Source organism: Saccoglossus kowalevskii, chromosome 12 (assembly GCF_978046115.1).
Source record: "Saccoglossus kowalevskii chromosome 12, keSacKowa6.1, whole genome shotgun sequence".
In the NCBI taxonomy this organism is placed as follows: domain Eukaryota; kingdom Metazoa; phylum Hemichordata; class Enteropneusta; family Harrimaniidae; genus Saccoglossus; species Saccoglossus kowalevskii.
The window spans coordinates 20,935,142-20,951,797 of record NC_140652.1 but is presented as its reverse complement, the minus strand read 5'-3'; the positions used below and the strand labels follow the sequence as shown (position 1 = coordinate 20,951,797).

At 37.8% G+C, this 16,656-nt stretch overlaps 1 protein-coding gene across 2 annotated transcripts; it reads left to right on the top strand.

Annotated features, from left to right (window-relative positions):
- The first annotated feature begins 410 nt into the window (after positions 1 to 410).
- LOC144356721 (uncharacterized) lies at positions 411 to 8,454 on the top strand. 2 transcript variants are annotated; one of them, XM_085506177.1, is made up of 2 exons: positions 411 to 506; positions 6,547 to 8,454. In XM_085506177.1, the coding sequence occupies exon 2, from the start codon at positions 6,601 to 6,603 to the stop codon at positions 8,110 to 8,112; it is 1,512 nt and encodes a 503-aa protein (XP_085362303.1). In that variant the 5' UTR covers positions 411 to 506; positions 6,547 to 6,600; the 3' UTR covers positions 8,113 to 8,454. The 2 variants fall into 2 exon arrangements, with proteins under 2 accessions (XP_085362303.1, XP_085362304.1); XM_085506178.1 differs by lacking the exon at positions 411 to 506 and adding an exon at positions 3,261 to 3,556.
- Positions 8,455 to 16,656: the final 8,202 nt, after the last annotated feature.

Genomic DNA, 16,656 nt, shown 5'->3' with positions numbered 1-16,656 from the left:
GAAGTACGACAACCTCCTTTAAATATGGTGACCCATAAATGCTATTGACGTCTCTTTCATTTAAAGTCTCCCGGGGTAGACTGTTTAATAACGATGTAACGTGTTCAGAATCAAGCGATTCCATTCAGGCTCGATTCACCTGTTGTTGAGATCAGAGGTCGCACCATGCAGGGGGTCGCGGATATGATGAGAATGTCTTTCTTGAAAAGGCAGTTCGCGACACTTTTAATCTCTGAGGGGATTGTATTGAAGTTTGTAATCAATGATCGTGCCAAGCATTGTTGGCAACAACGTGGTTAATGTATCCTCGGTATTTTATGCATAACAAACAAGTCGATACCTGTCTAACTTGGATGTTTACAACTCACGGCGATATTTTTTGTTCCCGGATGTCTCATTGTCTCCGAGTTTTGTTCATCTATATGTCTCTATTTACACTCGCTAGTTTTAAACATGTGACTAATCAAAGATGAAATCGCAGCTAAAGAGTATATTGCTTCAGTGTCGTGAGTATTTTTCATAGATTATTCACATGCATGACGTCTATCGTGTCACATTGTTGGAAACTTGTACGAGTTGTCTAAGATTGGCACCGTAAAACACTCACCATTTATGATCACGCGAGACCGTAACTGCAAAACACTCATTCATGATAACGCGGAATTGTCATGGTAAACCTCTAATTTAGGATAACTTCAAATTGTCGCTGTAGAACATTCATTTATGATTACGCGAGATTGTCATTATAACCCTGTCATATTTGACATACAAATTCGTGATGAACGTTAAAGGTATTGTCTGGCATGACAATGTACATCCCCCTGAACTAAAATATTAAACGGTTACAGTGAAGGAGATTACATTTCCCCTATCACAAGTGAATTACAGAAACATCCCTACTCACCATTGGGTGGAGAAAATATTTTTTTTAATTGAAAATTACACCACTGTTTTTTTTAAATCGTCCCGACTGGAGTCAGTCTACGCATGTTCCTACATTTACAAATATTATTTGCTACAAATTTCTTCAGCGCTCTAGAAGTTTAGCTTGAGCCGTATTTTAAACGTTATCAATGAAACTTAGCATGTTGGCAAAATTTTATCTTGTTCTATAGATATTAGAAGATTATAGAAGTTTATTTTGAAGCGAGGATGGAAGATCATTTTAAAATGTTTAAGTCACACATCAATTTGAAGTTTGTGTTAGATACCTGGAAAATACTCTTAAGTCATTTAACTATTTTCTCTGTTATGAATATCATATTATGAATATTTGTGAATGTAACATATGTGTTAACATATACGCTTACTACTGCATCTTTACCGAACGGTGTTGTTTGGTTCAGTGGATTATATTTGAGGGATGTGTGTTGCATGAATCGCCACGTGTGTTGCTAGCTGCCCTGACATTGTATGACTGTGATTGTTGGTTCAGTGGATGCGTCGAGCCGTGCACGATGAAACTTAACAATCCATGTACTTGGTTGTATATTTAACACGTATAAAACTAATTTTTCTACCGCTTATGTGAGTGGGAAGTGGGAACGCTTTGCTGCGTTGTGCAGCCACATTGTTAGGCTGATTATGTCATTGTATGAAATTCTCTATTTCCAATTCACTAAAATTTAAAAACATTTTCAGCGTGTTTTATAAGATGTGGCGAATACATTATTATTTGATTAATCAGAACATTTGTACATACTAACTTCAAATTTTAAAATATGACGTCAGCTTCATTCTTGCACACATTATTTTACATCTTTTAATCTTAAATTTATAATTAAATGCGTTTTCTGAAGCAACGCTCCGTTGTATATGGTGTGTCATGTGCCACTAGTTGTCCAGTTACCATAGCGACCTGTGACTGGTAATCAATCGCTATTAATTCATAGCAGTGTGGTTACACTGAAGACTGGCGTATAGAAAACTCTCGGGAAATAGTGTCCCGTCACCAGCGGGCGTGTGAAGATCGTTGGATGGCGCTGTGTTTTCGATACTTGTCAGCGATAATGCGCATATTTTGTACCCCATATCAACATGTAGACATACTGCAAAGCCATTTATTTTCATGTTTTGAAAAGTTTCACTGGGATTTCAGTTCACGAACTTTGCAGAAAAACAATGAGTTGTATTGTAATTTTATATGTTCACGTAGGTTTAATTTAACGGGTTTTACTTTTCTGCGAAAATAGCAAAAATTATATGAAACCGGCGAACAACTAGTGTGTCTAGTTAACAGTAGTAAGACAGATGTGAAAAACATGAACCATTAACACGACCATGGTAACCTAAACTTTGTGACCACATACTAAATTTGTTTTAGTTCGCGCTATTTCGTTTCTCGTTGAAATACCCTAAGGTGTATGTGTACATTTCTAAATGGCGATGTCTGTAGCGACGCAAGCATGTGGTCCGACATTTATTGATTTCAGACTCATAACACGTAGTTAAAACTGACCCGTTTTATAATAAATGTCAAAGTTTCAAACAAAACTAACCCACCGCACTTCAAATAAGACAAATAATATATATTTAAAGCGTCATTTAAACAACAAATCGTGTTAGTTCTATTCTAACAGATCGATCATACAATAACGTGGTCTTGCGATTTTTAAGTCGATCACTGTGACGTAACATATATTTCTATTCCAATATATGATAATTGTTTTATGTTAATTGCTTGAAAACAGGTGTCGTAGTCGAGTCAGTTTTGGAGAAAATCCAAAATGTTTAATTTACGCTTAATTGGTTTACCTTTTTAGGATTAGTTCCCCCCACGAACGAAGTAAAATAGGTGTCTTGCAATTCATAAAACGTGACGGGGTAAAAAGAAGCCAACCATAATCTGAACAATGTAACTTCACCGCCGGTAGTCATAGCAACACATAATACATTCAAAAGAAAATGTCACCTCTGTCCGATGTTATTTAAAAGATACGACAACAAGGTGACAAATTATCGCAGTGATCTCAGCGAACTTTGACACTATAAATTATTATTTAAAAAACTAGTAACGATCGTTTTAGCTCAGTTACAGCGAATTTAACGAGTAAGACGTATTTACAACCCCGACCGAAGTTCATAATCTGATCGCAAATTCAACTCACGTCAAAAAATCAATAAAAGTCACAGCGTCGACAAGAAATGTGACGTTGTTGTTCTCCCAGTGTCAACATTTTAAGTACTAAGTTGGTAAACAGCAGACGAATGTCGATTACACTGTTAATGTTCAACTAGACACGATCATGTAGTCCAGTCAGTTGTCCAGCACGCAATGGTTGATTAACACTGTCGCTTTGTACGGTCATGCACGAGTACAGCTACTCAACAGACTGAGAACCATTTCTCGAGCTGTTGACGGAAGAGAGGACTGAATCAGAAAATTATTGCGTGTTGACTATCACGGAGCAACGCGATTGTAATGTGTTACTCGGATAAACGTAACAACACCGGCTGCCATAGCTTGATTGTTCCGAGTTGAGGATGTCACTCGTTCCACTTTTTGGTTTTACCAACTTACAGAGGCGTTGAGCAGGTATTCAACTCAAGCGTATCGGTATGTATTTTGTTTTGATCTGTTTTATCAGTTATTTGAAAACCGTTTTCATTGTTGAAGAAATGCATTGCTATAGGTTTGGCGAATTTCCGATAGAGGAACGTCGCGCCTAGAAGGCGACAGCCATGACTATGTGTGATCAGATCGCTGCTGCATACAGAGTTGCCACCGGGACGTGAAAAGTATCTCGGTTAAACACACTGTAACATGGGCCCTGAGGAATACATACTACGACCTTTGTTATGGCATATCCAAATTAGCTTCGCGGGTACACAACGTAAATTTGTAATTACTTTGCTGTGTCGTCCATTTAATGTGCAAATAATGGGCGACAAAATGACTAAAACCGAAAAAAACACACGGTCGTGTTCATTGTCCATTCTGAGTGCCTCGTCGATTTTGGGGGATACCATTGAACGAGAACAATAGCCTGTGTCCATCTAGTATGTATATATGAGTGTGCGGTTCGTGAAATATATATCAATTGTGCCGCCGCTGCGTGCTAGAGGCGCCAGTTCCGAACTTCCACGTACGTAACGCCATGATCTCCACACGGGGTTTTGTGAAACAGCGACGCAGGCTGTATAGTGTCATGGTCACGGGCTATGAGGTAGGTTAGTCTCTTGGCTGGTAGTTCCAACTAATTAAACGGGCGCTGGAACCATGTAAGTGGCATCTATTCCCGTAATTTGTGGATTTTCTACTTGACCGTCCGACACTATATCACCGTGACATAATCCGGGTTTACTATTTGAGTGGAATCACTGTTTAAGGTCGTTTGTGCGCATTTGATCCGTTAGACGAGATCAACACAATTATCCCGTTTTGTTATTTTTGTTTTTTGCTTTAAATTTTACATATCTTTCGATTCAAAAATAAGTCATTGATTTGGGGGATTGTACGCCGTGTATGAACTATTTTTGTTTTTGTTGAAAAGAGCTGTCTATGAAACATTACACCTGTTAAAATGTACCAATATCTTGGGACAACCTTAAGTACTTATCTCATATAACTACATATAATTGTTTTCAACATACATAACCGAAAATTTAAGTTATGGTAAAATATTGTTACTATAGGAACCAATTGCAAACTTCATGAATATTTGACACAATTGTGCAAAAAAATAATTCGATGACCATACTTTCATGTGGATTTATTAGGAGCGACATAAATTCATATGGTAAGAATCAAGGAAATCTGGCGATTACCTAAATAAACACATTTTGATCGTCCAATGCTTTACCAAGCTTCTTGATGCTTAAACTTGAATGCACAGTCGTAAAAGATGAAGTTCGAGTCGTGTAATGCGGAATATACGTCACAAATACAAATATTGACTAAGGTTATTGATTAACCGCGCATAAAAGAAAAACAAGTGGAAAATCAACAAGTGTTCCTCACAGCAAACTGAAGATCGAACTTTTTTCTCACTTCGACTGAATCAATATACTTCCCCGTGTACACGTAGACCACTGTTTCCACCACTATTATTCGATATGTTAAAAAAGGAGAAAAGCATTTCAATGAAATGATTGATTGGTCTTTTTTTTTACTTAACCGTGGAAATTAACATCTGTCTTGTCTGCTACCGATGCCACATTTCATCAGCAACTAGTAGCGAGTACGTTGTCAAGTTTGTGAAATGTCCGTAATAAAAAATTGCTGTGAACATGCGACAGTTTCTCTATTGTCCTTGGTTGACAGTAGGGGTATAGCTGGGTTGTTCTATTGTGCTATGATACGGTACTTATTATATAGTAAAGGCTCTGTTCAAGTTTGATTTTAATTTCTGTTGCCGGTGCACATCGCCTTCAAATCGCGCCCAAGTCTCGTGTGATACCACTATCTAGTACGGCGCTCTCTGCTTGGTTGGCAAATCCTGCGAGAACGCAAATCGGATGATCATTTGGGTAGATGATGAGAAGTGCGCCGATGACTGCGTGAACTAGGCTTCTGCCTACATAATCCGAGCAATATCTTGCTACTTCCAAAATCAAACGTATGTGAACCGTGTTAAAAACTCGATTTTTGTAGAATGTGAACTCCAATGTTACTATCGTTGTAAACAAACTTATTGTTCATAAATGTGCGGTACTGAGATTAACGTTAGATTGACGTTAACTTTGTATTCGATCGGAAATGCAATTTGTGGTGACACTCCGCTGGGACATAATGGCTTGGGATTTTAAGATCGAAACTGAATTTTAAGAGCGCAAACAAAGTGTGATTTTATCACGAGTACCGGTACTTCTAGTCGAAATGATGAGTCATCCATCTTTTTATTGTCACGGGCAATATTGAGGTCCAACCATGCGAGACGATCCTCGGCCCACCACCGCATCCTCTTTCGCGCATCGCGATGCATGTTTTGAGATCTAAAAAGAAATATCCACAGCCAAGGGACATACGATTCCCAGTGGGATATCTCCAAGTTTATACGCTGACCTACACGCTAGTAGCTATTCGGCAATGACTCGTGAGTATCCGAGCAACAAATCACTTGAACCCGTGTTGGAAGTGATTTAATGATGTATGTAATTGTGTTCGTATTGACTGTATATATGTGATTGTGAGTGTTGTCGTTCACTGAAATCTATGGTACTGCGCCTATGGTTGAGTTTACCGACGTTCGTTTCTAAGTGTTTACATTGTGTTTTTTTTGTACACAAACTGTTTGGAAGAAACAAAACGATGAATAGATTTAGCGCATGTTTCAATTTAAACCGATATCATTTTTCACCCCCCCCCCAGAAAATTACAGTCACACAGAATTCATTTTTTAATATGTAGTATCTCCCATTTCCCGTTACTCTAGAGGAAATGTTGCATATTACGAAATACAACGCGTGGCGTTTAAAATTAACCGTGAATGATTCCTTAGCATCATGCATAACAATACAGAAAACCAATACTAAGAAATATTATTGGGAAACCATAAATTATGTTTTCAAACAAAACTAACCACATGTATATTGTTTTTTTTTCAGGGTTCAGTATCTGAGCAGCTTTGAAATAAAACTGTAACACACGTATGCTGCAAAATGATGGTAACAAGTAGTGTTTTGTCTTCGCGAACGAGGTTGAAGAATGACTTAAGTCCAAGACGCATCGCTGGTGTCAGCAGCGCCCCGAGACGACGATATTGTGAAAGGATTCAAAGTTATCCTGGACGCGTTGAAGTGCGGTTTATCGACGGAAACAAAGCACGTGCGTGTGGCAGTGGGCAGCAAGGTTTCACGCCAAACACAAGCGGGAAGTTTCATTTTCCACAAGTTGTTATCGCCACGGAAGACGAAGAAGTGAGACCAATAACGGTGCCTTTAGTGCAAAATCCACACCACCGTGATATAGATATCAATATTATTGATCTGGTTGCCTTGGCGACAGATGCCCATCGAAGCAGTTCGTCTATGACGCGTCACAAAGTCATAGAGAGGGTAGTTGAAAGGGATTACCCTAGTCCACGTAGACCACACACTGTACCAAATAAGGATACGAACACTATGGCAAACATGTATGTTAACCCTTGTATTAGTGTGGCAAGTTCCGTGTTCGATGATAGCCAATCAACGGCGATAAACGTGTCACGTGAAGAATTTCATTTAATCGACGCATGCGTGAACACAGTTAATGGGACAGATAAGCAACAAAAACGAACTGTGTCGCATTTTCCCGATATTGATAAACCATCAATTAAAAATGTCACGTCGTCTACTGCGCATGTGCAGATACCAGATAATCCGCCAATGCATTTTCAACAGGTGGCCCGGGAAGCTAACACTGGCGGACTTTCATCCCATTATACACTCGCCGAGTATACCCGAAAGGAGAACAGATGGAAAGGCAACGCGTGGGGTCCTGCCGATAAGGAAACTTATTTCATGAATATTGATCACCTGAGAGCACGAATCGTGAGGACTCGAGTACAAGCAAGCAGGAGAGGTAAACGCGGACGGCACTTTAATTCCCGTGAAGGCGAGGTATATTTACATATTCCGAAAGAAATAGATATTGAACCGACCCTTGCGGAACTGAGGGAGGGAGATCGGGTGGTAGAACCGCCTATCATGTCGGGCGATGAAATGCGATTACAGCATCTCCAGCCTCGTTTTTACGCAGGCACAGAATTTAAGTATGAGATACCAAAAACTCCCTCGATAGTGGAAGTTGCTCAGAGGGCAGCGGCAATGCTAAATAAAGTAGAAAAAACTAGTCATGTCCAGCTTCGGGGGATTGAGGCAGTTGCGGACTACCCGGAGATCGTGGCATGGAGAAAAGCGCGGGATAGTTATGAGAATGAGAAAAGGGCAAAGTGGGAGCTGGCGGCAAAACGGGTAACCGAGGCGAGAATCGAGGACTGCGAAAGAAAAGGAGACGCGTTCGAAATTCATATGGGTGGTAACAATGAGAACAAGAGCAATACGAATAAAGAAATCCGCAAGAAATCTAAACCGAGGAAATTGCGCCGAGTTTCAAATTTTGGTCTCCAGAACGGGTTGAATTCACCGTCGGTGGTTTTCAAATTAGAACACCCGAAAGCAATGATTAAATAAAAATGAATATGAGACTGAGAATACAGAACATGGGTTATGCCATATTGTCATAGAAACACACAAATGACACGTGCAATGTTGATTGTGCAGTATTGTACGTTCAACTTGACTACCAATGGGGCCAAAGTCAACTTTTGTCAGCATTCACGTATAAATCCCATGATATCATTTTTGGAGGTAATTATGTCTAAAAAAAAACACAGAAATTGTGATGTATGAATGATGACGTTCGAAGGGCTAATGACCTAATATCGATATAATAGCATAATAATTGTGTTCATAATAATATTCATATGGAATAATGGGTTATCAGTAAATAAAATCGGTGACGTGTTCGATCAAGTTTCACATGAGCATTGCAATTGCTGGTACGCACCATTAAATAAGTGAATGCCCGTTTCAGCTTGAGTGCGTTAACTATTTAATCGAATGAATACAATTGGAAAAACAACGTTATTGGCTTGCAGCAAATCACAAACAAGTGTATATATACATAATACAAACACATACGGCAGTGGTGTATATGTCACATGGGACTCGTATCAATCACAACACAGAACGACGACCTCTGCCCTTTAACTGATGCGTGATCAACGGAAGAGCTACTAAGTCGAATGTTTAGGATCGCAATAGATCAATTTGCATAAATGTCACGTGATATGTTCTGTCTGAGTACGCTATCAACTCCGCCATCATTTAGTATCTCGTCATGTGATATAGTCACGTGTACTGCAGTGATCTGCCACGTGTTTTCACGTGCTCCTCTCGCAGTTCTACTTGGCAGGTCAATGTTTCATTTGGAAAAAATGAATATAATTATATTATTTATATTGGCCACAGATCAATATTTTAGAAAAACATATGTTTAGGTTTTTTTGTGAAAGTTAAAAAAATATTGTGTTTTGAGACAAATGACTTAAATGATCCTGTGCGTTGGTGACGCAATTGATCAAAATATGACAATCAATTACGTGACGAGGCTCGTGTGTAGTATTGTGTCGTCACGATTGACATACTACGTCGATGCTTATTGGTTTTAAAAACAACAATACCATGGGTAAGGTCATATAAAGTTATATGATGTACTACTTGATGTAAAATTTGGCTTTCGTCATTCAAGTTTATTACAGGCACATGATTTGACCCGCCGTACTGTATTATCCGACGTCTAAGCATGCAACAAGGACGTAACAAATATTCTCTTTTAATTTGGTTGTTTGGTATTGCATGGTGTTGCCTTTTCAGGATTGTAATTCATGGTAAATAAAAATATTACCTTTATAGCAAACTACATAATGCACATTCTAACACAAATGCAAATGTACTAGTATTAGTGGATATCATCGAAGAAATTCTTATTTGTGCTACAAAAACATGATAAATATTAATCATAAGTGTTCACCTACATGCAATATGAAACAACAGTATTCCAAACTACTTGTTCCATGTATGTTTCTAGTATGGTCTCTGAGGTCACGAGTGCAGTTTTATTAAGATCTTGGGACTATAGATGACATGAATAAGCGCGAATTGTGGGAAATATTTACTAAGGCCTCGCAAAAAATTGTTTTTTTTTTTTCAAAAATGAACCAGTGTGGCGAATTATTTTTCTTTTTTTCATTTGTTTGCCAAACCATTTGACAGCGAACACTTTTTGTGGGTGTAATTTCGTAGCAGAGGGCGCTGTATTGTGGTGAAATGAGCGTGAAAAAGGACCAGGCAACGCGGACCAATAAGAAAACCTTCTTTTTACACGCAATTGTTTTTCAGCAATTGTATTTGGTTTCTCATTATTTTGCTAGTTCGATTTTATTTTCTGACGATTTTAATAGTGTTTCACCGCGCCTGGTTTGCGATGATTCGTCTTTTTCCCGAATCAGTACTTCGGCTCAAAGTATTCCTTGCATATGAATAGCACCAAATATCTCAAATATCCCAAGACCATATAAACGATCTCAGAGTGCGAAAAATAGTAGCGAAATGTTTGGCTAATGAATTCTATTAGTTGTCACCCTCTTAGTTTATATCTTGCATTGGTTCATTGGGCCATTCATTGCGTGACCACTAGTTGGCGCTGTTCGAGGTTCATTTCTTATGCTTCTGATGATATACATATTTGACCGACAGAGGGCGTGAATTACACATATATTTTGAGAAGGTAAGTCCCGGAGACACGTGTTATTGTTTTGTGAAGTATAATTAAATACGTTAAATTGGTTGATGGATATCGAACTATTTATGTCACATACATATTCATTGAAAATTGGAGAAAGCAACACAAACTCAACTTTAAAGTAATCCTGAACAACCAAATTTATATATGTTACACACATAAGGCTAATTTTGTTACACTGTTCAGAGGAGTCTCATTAATCATCCCAAAGTACCGTTTTCTGCGAGTTTTTTACCTTTGTCTTCACCGCAAGGGTTGCCGGGCGGTGAAAATGCCCGGATGTCCTCCCCGAGGATATATTCTGTATTAGCAAATAGTGTGACTCTACTTTCCTCTATTACGTAATCAGCACGTATGAATTAAAAAGAAAACTGCTTTTATATTTGATTGTCTGTGTCACAGTCGTATCGCCGCCCCTTGCTTGGTGTGGGACCCATGCAACGTTATTGCGCGTGTAAAACTTTTTGTTTTAAAGTTGTTTTCACACTGCTTGACGATGGTGATATTTTAACATTACATTTGAATTGATCTTCCCAATAACATACAAATCTTTTCACAAATTTAAAATAACCAGTGAGTTCAAGGTAAAATAAGTCAATGTCAAATTCTGACCCACACAGACGATTTAATAGTTCCCGTACCATACCATATACAATATTTAAGTTGAAGGATCAACGATTCGGGTCACATCGGGTCAGTTAAATGTCCTACTCGGAAATGGGTATGCAGTGGTGGACAAACAAATAGCGCCCCTGGGACCTTCGTGATACGTATCCCATAATGCAATGCGGAAATGACTTCATGGCCCTCAACAGTCAACAAATCAGGGAGCCGAGACATGGGGAAATAAAGATGCATATTTATAATGCTGCTGTTCGATACTGTCTACTGTAGATCAAACTTAACTACAGAACTAAAAACATGTTACGTTTACAGAACAATATTCATTAAAAAAATCAAAACCATTAATGTATGTGCAGTAATTGTTATTGTGCGTATCAAATCAATTCGTGCACCAGAGAATCTTATTGTTTTCTCAAACAAAAACTTGACCTGTGCTGCAAAAACATTATTTTCAGATCAAGATAAAACAAAGTCCAATTTAGTCATCAATATTGAATACCTAAGAATCATTTTGAAAATTTCTTGTTTTCGTCCATGTTGCATCTTTAAGGTACTGGAACGTGATATAAGCTGCTTGCAAAGTTACGAAAGGCTTCGGTATTTCACGTGCAAGCTGTGCATGTAAAAACCTCCAACAACGTTCGATATCGTTGTCGTATTTGTTTGTTGACGTTCCCCATTCGTTGTGTCACAGTCATAGTGTAGAAACACATTGTCGGCTCGTTTCATCCCAATACTGTTGAGGACGCACTAACTAGTAATGTGCCACGTACACACGTAAAAGTGCTCGAACAGTTTGTTTTTTTCATCTAAAATACCATAATGATTATATTGAATACAAATCCCCGATTAATCATTGTTTCAGCGTATACTCAATTGAGTGCACAGTTTGCCTGAATTATTTATTCGCGGCTTTTGAAAACTTCCTTACAAGCCTGACATTCAAATTGGACAATGTGACTAGTTTAAATTGTCCGGATTAATACTAGATTTCACCATGGAACTAACATTTAGTTCCATCATAGACGTTAAAAGATTCCCTGACTTAACAGTATGTATGTAGCCATTGACGTCTTCTGTGTCATTGCTGGAACAAACGCTGAGCTTGACTGATTAGAACTCGTATGTCTCGTCGCATTCGGGCTCTCAAATTTGACCATCATTAGGCACCGACCTAGAAAATTATTCTTATATAATGTCTTTCCTTAAAATGCAATGATTGATCAGCGTCTGGCATCATACTAGAGGCTAATTTAATCGCGTAACTTGGGTAGATACTCCGTCATTCCCATAATGCAAAGTTAGTATACGTGATAGGAATTCGAATTGCGGAGATGCTGTAATACATTTCATGTAGAATAATATAATATTACGTGTGTGTGGGGGGGGGCATTCAATAACTGTAATAGCGTGAATTTTTCACTGGGTTTTAATTTAGCTGTTTTCACTGATAAGCTAAATCTGTTAAATTCAGTTTAACATGTAAAATTACAATACAACTTGCAGGACATTTCGCAGGAATGTCAGTAAATTTAAAACCCAGATGGGCTCAAAATATCAAACCAACAAATATAAATACCGGTAATACATTGTGTTGCTGAAAAGTTACAAATAATTACCTCAGTGTCAGTTAATATTCAGTTTTAATGACCTAAAAGATCAAATCATTGAATATAAGCTAGAATAAATTTAACACGGTTTCAATGGCCTTTCGTTAAAACGCCAATGTTTTCTAATACGCGTGTACAATACTGTACTTAAAGGGGAACCGCTCAATCCCATGGATTGCACCAAAGAATCATGGGACACTATTGTTTATGTTGTTTACAATGTTAATCTATCTTTTGTTATCCATTGTTATTTTAATCCAGAAAGTAAATTTGTTGTGAAATTAATCTTAACTGGAAGGTGCCCCTTTAAGTTTTCTATTACGCGTGTACGATAGTGTACGTAAAATAACAAACACGACCGCACATGTCTATTGGTATTTTTCATCGAACGAACACAGCATTATATATATCAGAAAATAACATTTTTAGTTTGCGTTAAATCATAAGTATTGTATTCCAAGTACACAGTGTAAAACAGCACTATTACAATACATATTGCATGATATCTGTAAAGTGAAGATGACGTATTTCTTGCACATACCTTAAAACCGTGGTCAATATCAAACACCGTTTCATGCTCAACACCCCCGCCACCTACCCAACCATTAAACGGCAAACATTGGCAGAATGTAAAATTAGTTCTTCAGTTTTCTGTATTACAAACCAAAAAGGTTGGTGTTGAGGTTTTGAAAAACATTTCTGAAATCAAACACTAAATTCAAACAAAATCTTTTATTTATAGAAACTAAACCACGAAGAAAACAAATCTCTTCGTTTTTAATCGAATCTAAGATCTACTGAGTTCAAAGCACTAATCTAATCTGCGGCTTAGATCTATAATGTCTACTAATCTCTCTTCAAAATACTTAATAACATATAATTTATAAGATGCGTAATTTGAAAGATCTGAAATGCTTTAAACATCAGCTGAACGTTATTTTGTATTTATCTGTTTTTTTATATAAGTTCACAGTACTGTTAACGCCCTGGTACGTAAAAATAATTTACACATTTCGGATTTATATCAATCAATAAATCAATTAATCAATCAGCAATAAGCCGTACTTTGTTACCAAGATGTCGTACAATTGCTTGCCCATCCCCCAATAAACCAACTTGAGCTAATGTCGTTTGAGTTTAGTTTCCCACTTTCCTGAAACCAACCACACCTATATGAACATAATTGCCACGTGTGTATTGCAGAACAGGATATTGACATCATCATCGTCCGCATTGTGTTCATTTCATTCCAAATCGTCGAGGCATTGTATTAAACGAACGGGGCATTGTTATCGCGATTCATATCAGCTCAACAGTCTTACCCGACGCGTCAGTTCAGAAGATTAAGAACGACTGCACTCAACCGTCAATACAATTGGAAGATTTTACATCGCCGTGAGACAGGTTAGTTTTATCTTAGCTACTCTTAAACATCTCGTATCGCTCTACTGTTTATCTGGCAACGTTTCTTTATGTGTGTGTGTGTGTCGAGGGCGGGGGGGGGGTACTGGTGTGTATTAGCGGCCGCACGTTACATACACGAACAACACATGCGACGTTTTAAACCAGTGGTTCAAACATCATTTTGTGTTCCGGTTATCTCACTGTGATCAAATAACGTCCAAGCTCAAGTTGCGGTTACCAAACGCTAGCTACTAAGTATATGATCTTTGTCCATGAGACTGGCCCAGTTTAACGACACTCCGACAACACGAAACGACAACCGCCCGTTTTACAATGATCCGACGTGATCCCGTTGGGTACTGGGTGACTAAGTTTTGTAGTTCGCATTCCATACAACATGTATTACCCTATGTTAATCCTGCCAATGAAGTGATAGATACTATCTAGCAACTAATGTGTATTGTGTGCTTTACTGTGGGTGGGATCCGTCGTGAGGTGAAGTCTGCATGCATCTGAATTGGGGAAAATATAAATTTGTTACGTTCTTGAATCTCAGATTTTTTGAACAGCGACTCAACTCCAATTGATTTTAATGCAATCTGTATATTCAGCTAAGTAGCAGGTCCAAAATATAAAAAAAAAAAAAACACATAAATGTCACTAAAATTGTTTAATGTGTGTACCAAGCTTTTTTCCATAGAAAAAAGGGATTCTATCATTATAATGGCATGACTGAAAGAAACGGCTGTAATTTTATGGGGAAAAAGGGTAAAACCTTAAACTTTAGAAATAGTAGGTTGAAATCAAATCTTAGGATCATTAACTATAAAATAGAAACAATAATTATAAAATGGAAACACGTATTCGATATTTTCTGGATTCCGTATCCGAGGACAATTTTTATATTGCATGATTCATTTGAATAGTAGTTACTCTATTACCGTCGAACAGCCAACCTTCGTCAAACAGGAACGCACTGAACAAGCCAGGACCCGGTGAATTTAATTATCTCATGGGCTATACTATCTGTGTAGCTATGCGACGTATTGACATTCAGTTTGTTTATCTATATCATTATTAAAACGGCATATTATCAGAGATAGCGGAGTCAATCGACCGCTGAACACCCATGTTAGGTCTTCGAGTCTACATGAGAGCTGGTACGGAATGTATACGTTGCCAACAAGAAAATGTTATATTCAGATACGGCGGTGTATCTTTCAAATAAACACAACTATTTTGAGAATTCTACTCCCTATTTCGAGTTGTTACATATTATATTACTAAATCATGCTAGAAAATGGCTTCTTTTCCACAAGAAATTTCTAAAACGTCGGGGGTCGTCCGAGTCGTGCAGCGCGTGTTCGTATTCCATGTACTAAACAAAACTATATTTTACACGCGTAAAACGAGACGCAGCGCATACATATATTCTACATTACGTATAGGGTTGCTGAACAATGCGCTTGAGTGAGTTTATCAGAACAAATACCATGTCCATTCTCGAATATTTCACAAATATAATTCTCTCGAAAACAGTTTGAGACAAATATTTGCAAACTCGTCACACAAAATATAGATTTTATAAATTTTGAAAGGTTGTATATACTGACGGCAGCGGTGAACATGCCTGGATAACATGATGGAGAATGGTCGGTCGTAAATCAAGAGTAAAGAAGGCGAAGTCATTCCGAACACACAAACGTACACGGCGATTTTCTTTTAATCCTATAGATTTGTATGCTGAGCTCAAAATCTCAAACAAATCACAAAAGCTATGAATAACGACTCAGTCGCGGACAGGCTTAATTGGAAAGAAGCGCCACGTCTGCTATAAGAGATTTTTCTTCGATATTGGAAAGGAAGCGTAGTCATGGAAACTGATACATGCAGGCAATCAGTCTGATCCATAAGTGTGGAAAATGACTCGATAGGGTGGCGGTCAATCTCCGACTCAAAAGTATTTATTGCAAACAAGTATTTTGAGCATATCTTTGGGGATATAAATAACGTGCTGCGAATTCGAAGCCTGGCGTGTCATCTTAAAAATCACCACCGTATTCGACAGAATGATGTTAGTTTTACGTTATATGTCAAAAAATAAGAAAAAGAACTGAATTCATACGTTGGTTATAATCACGTGACTTCCACAACGAAGATCACTAATTAACATAAAAACACACAAACATCACATGTTTACTCTTCTAATTCCGCTCCAAATTGGAATTATGTAACACTTGTGCACAAAGCAAAAAAAATAATTCTGACAGGTGTCTGGTCATATTCAATAGACGGTGTCCAATGCTATCGGTAAAAACATCACGGTAGTAATATAAATAATCTTCATTTTAATTATTCTGTTCGGTATTTCTGTGGTTCTTCTTTCCCATTGTTATAAAATCATCGCATTTATTCTACAGGTCTTTTCATTGTCACTGATCTACAGATTTTAAATTGGAAAAATCCCGAATAAAAGAAATAACACTCTGCGCGCAAAGCTGCCAAATACGAGTAATAGATGTATCCATGGAAACGAATTATACTATGACTGAAGATGAATTTCCTATTCTAAAGTAAATTGAAGAAGGGACAGTTTAATTTAAAAGTATGATGTGATAACATCGAGTCTTTTAGCAAAATAGAAACGTAACACGTTACTATGGCAACCAATTACTGGCTCATACAAGATGAAATTCTCATATATGAGATGAGGCGCCGAATAAATTGAAGATG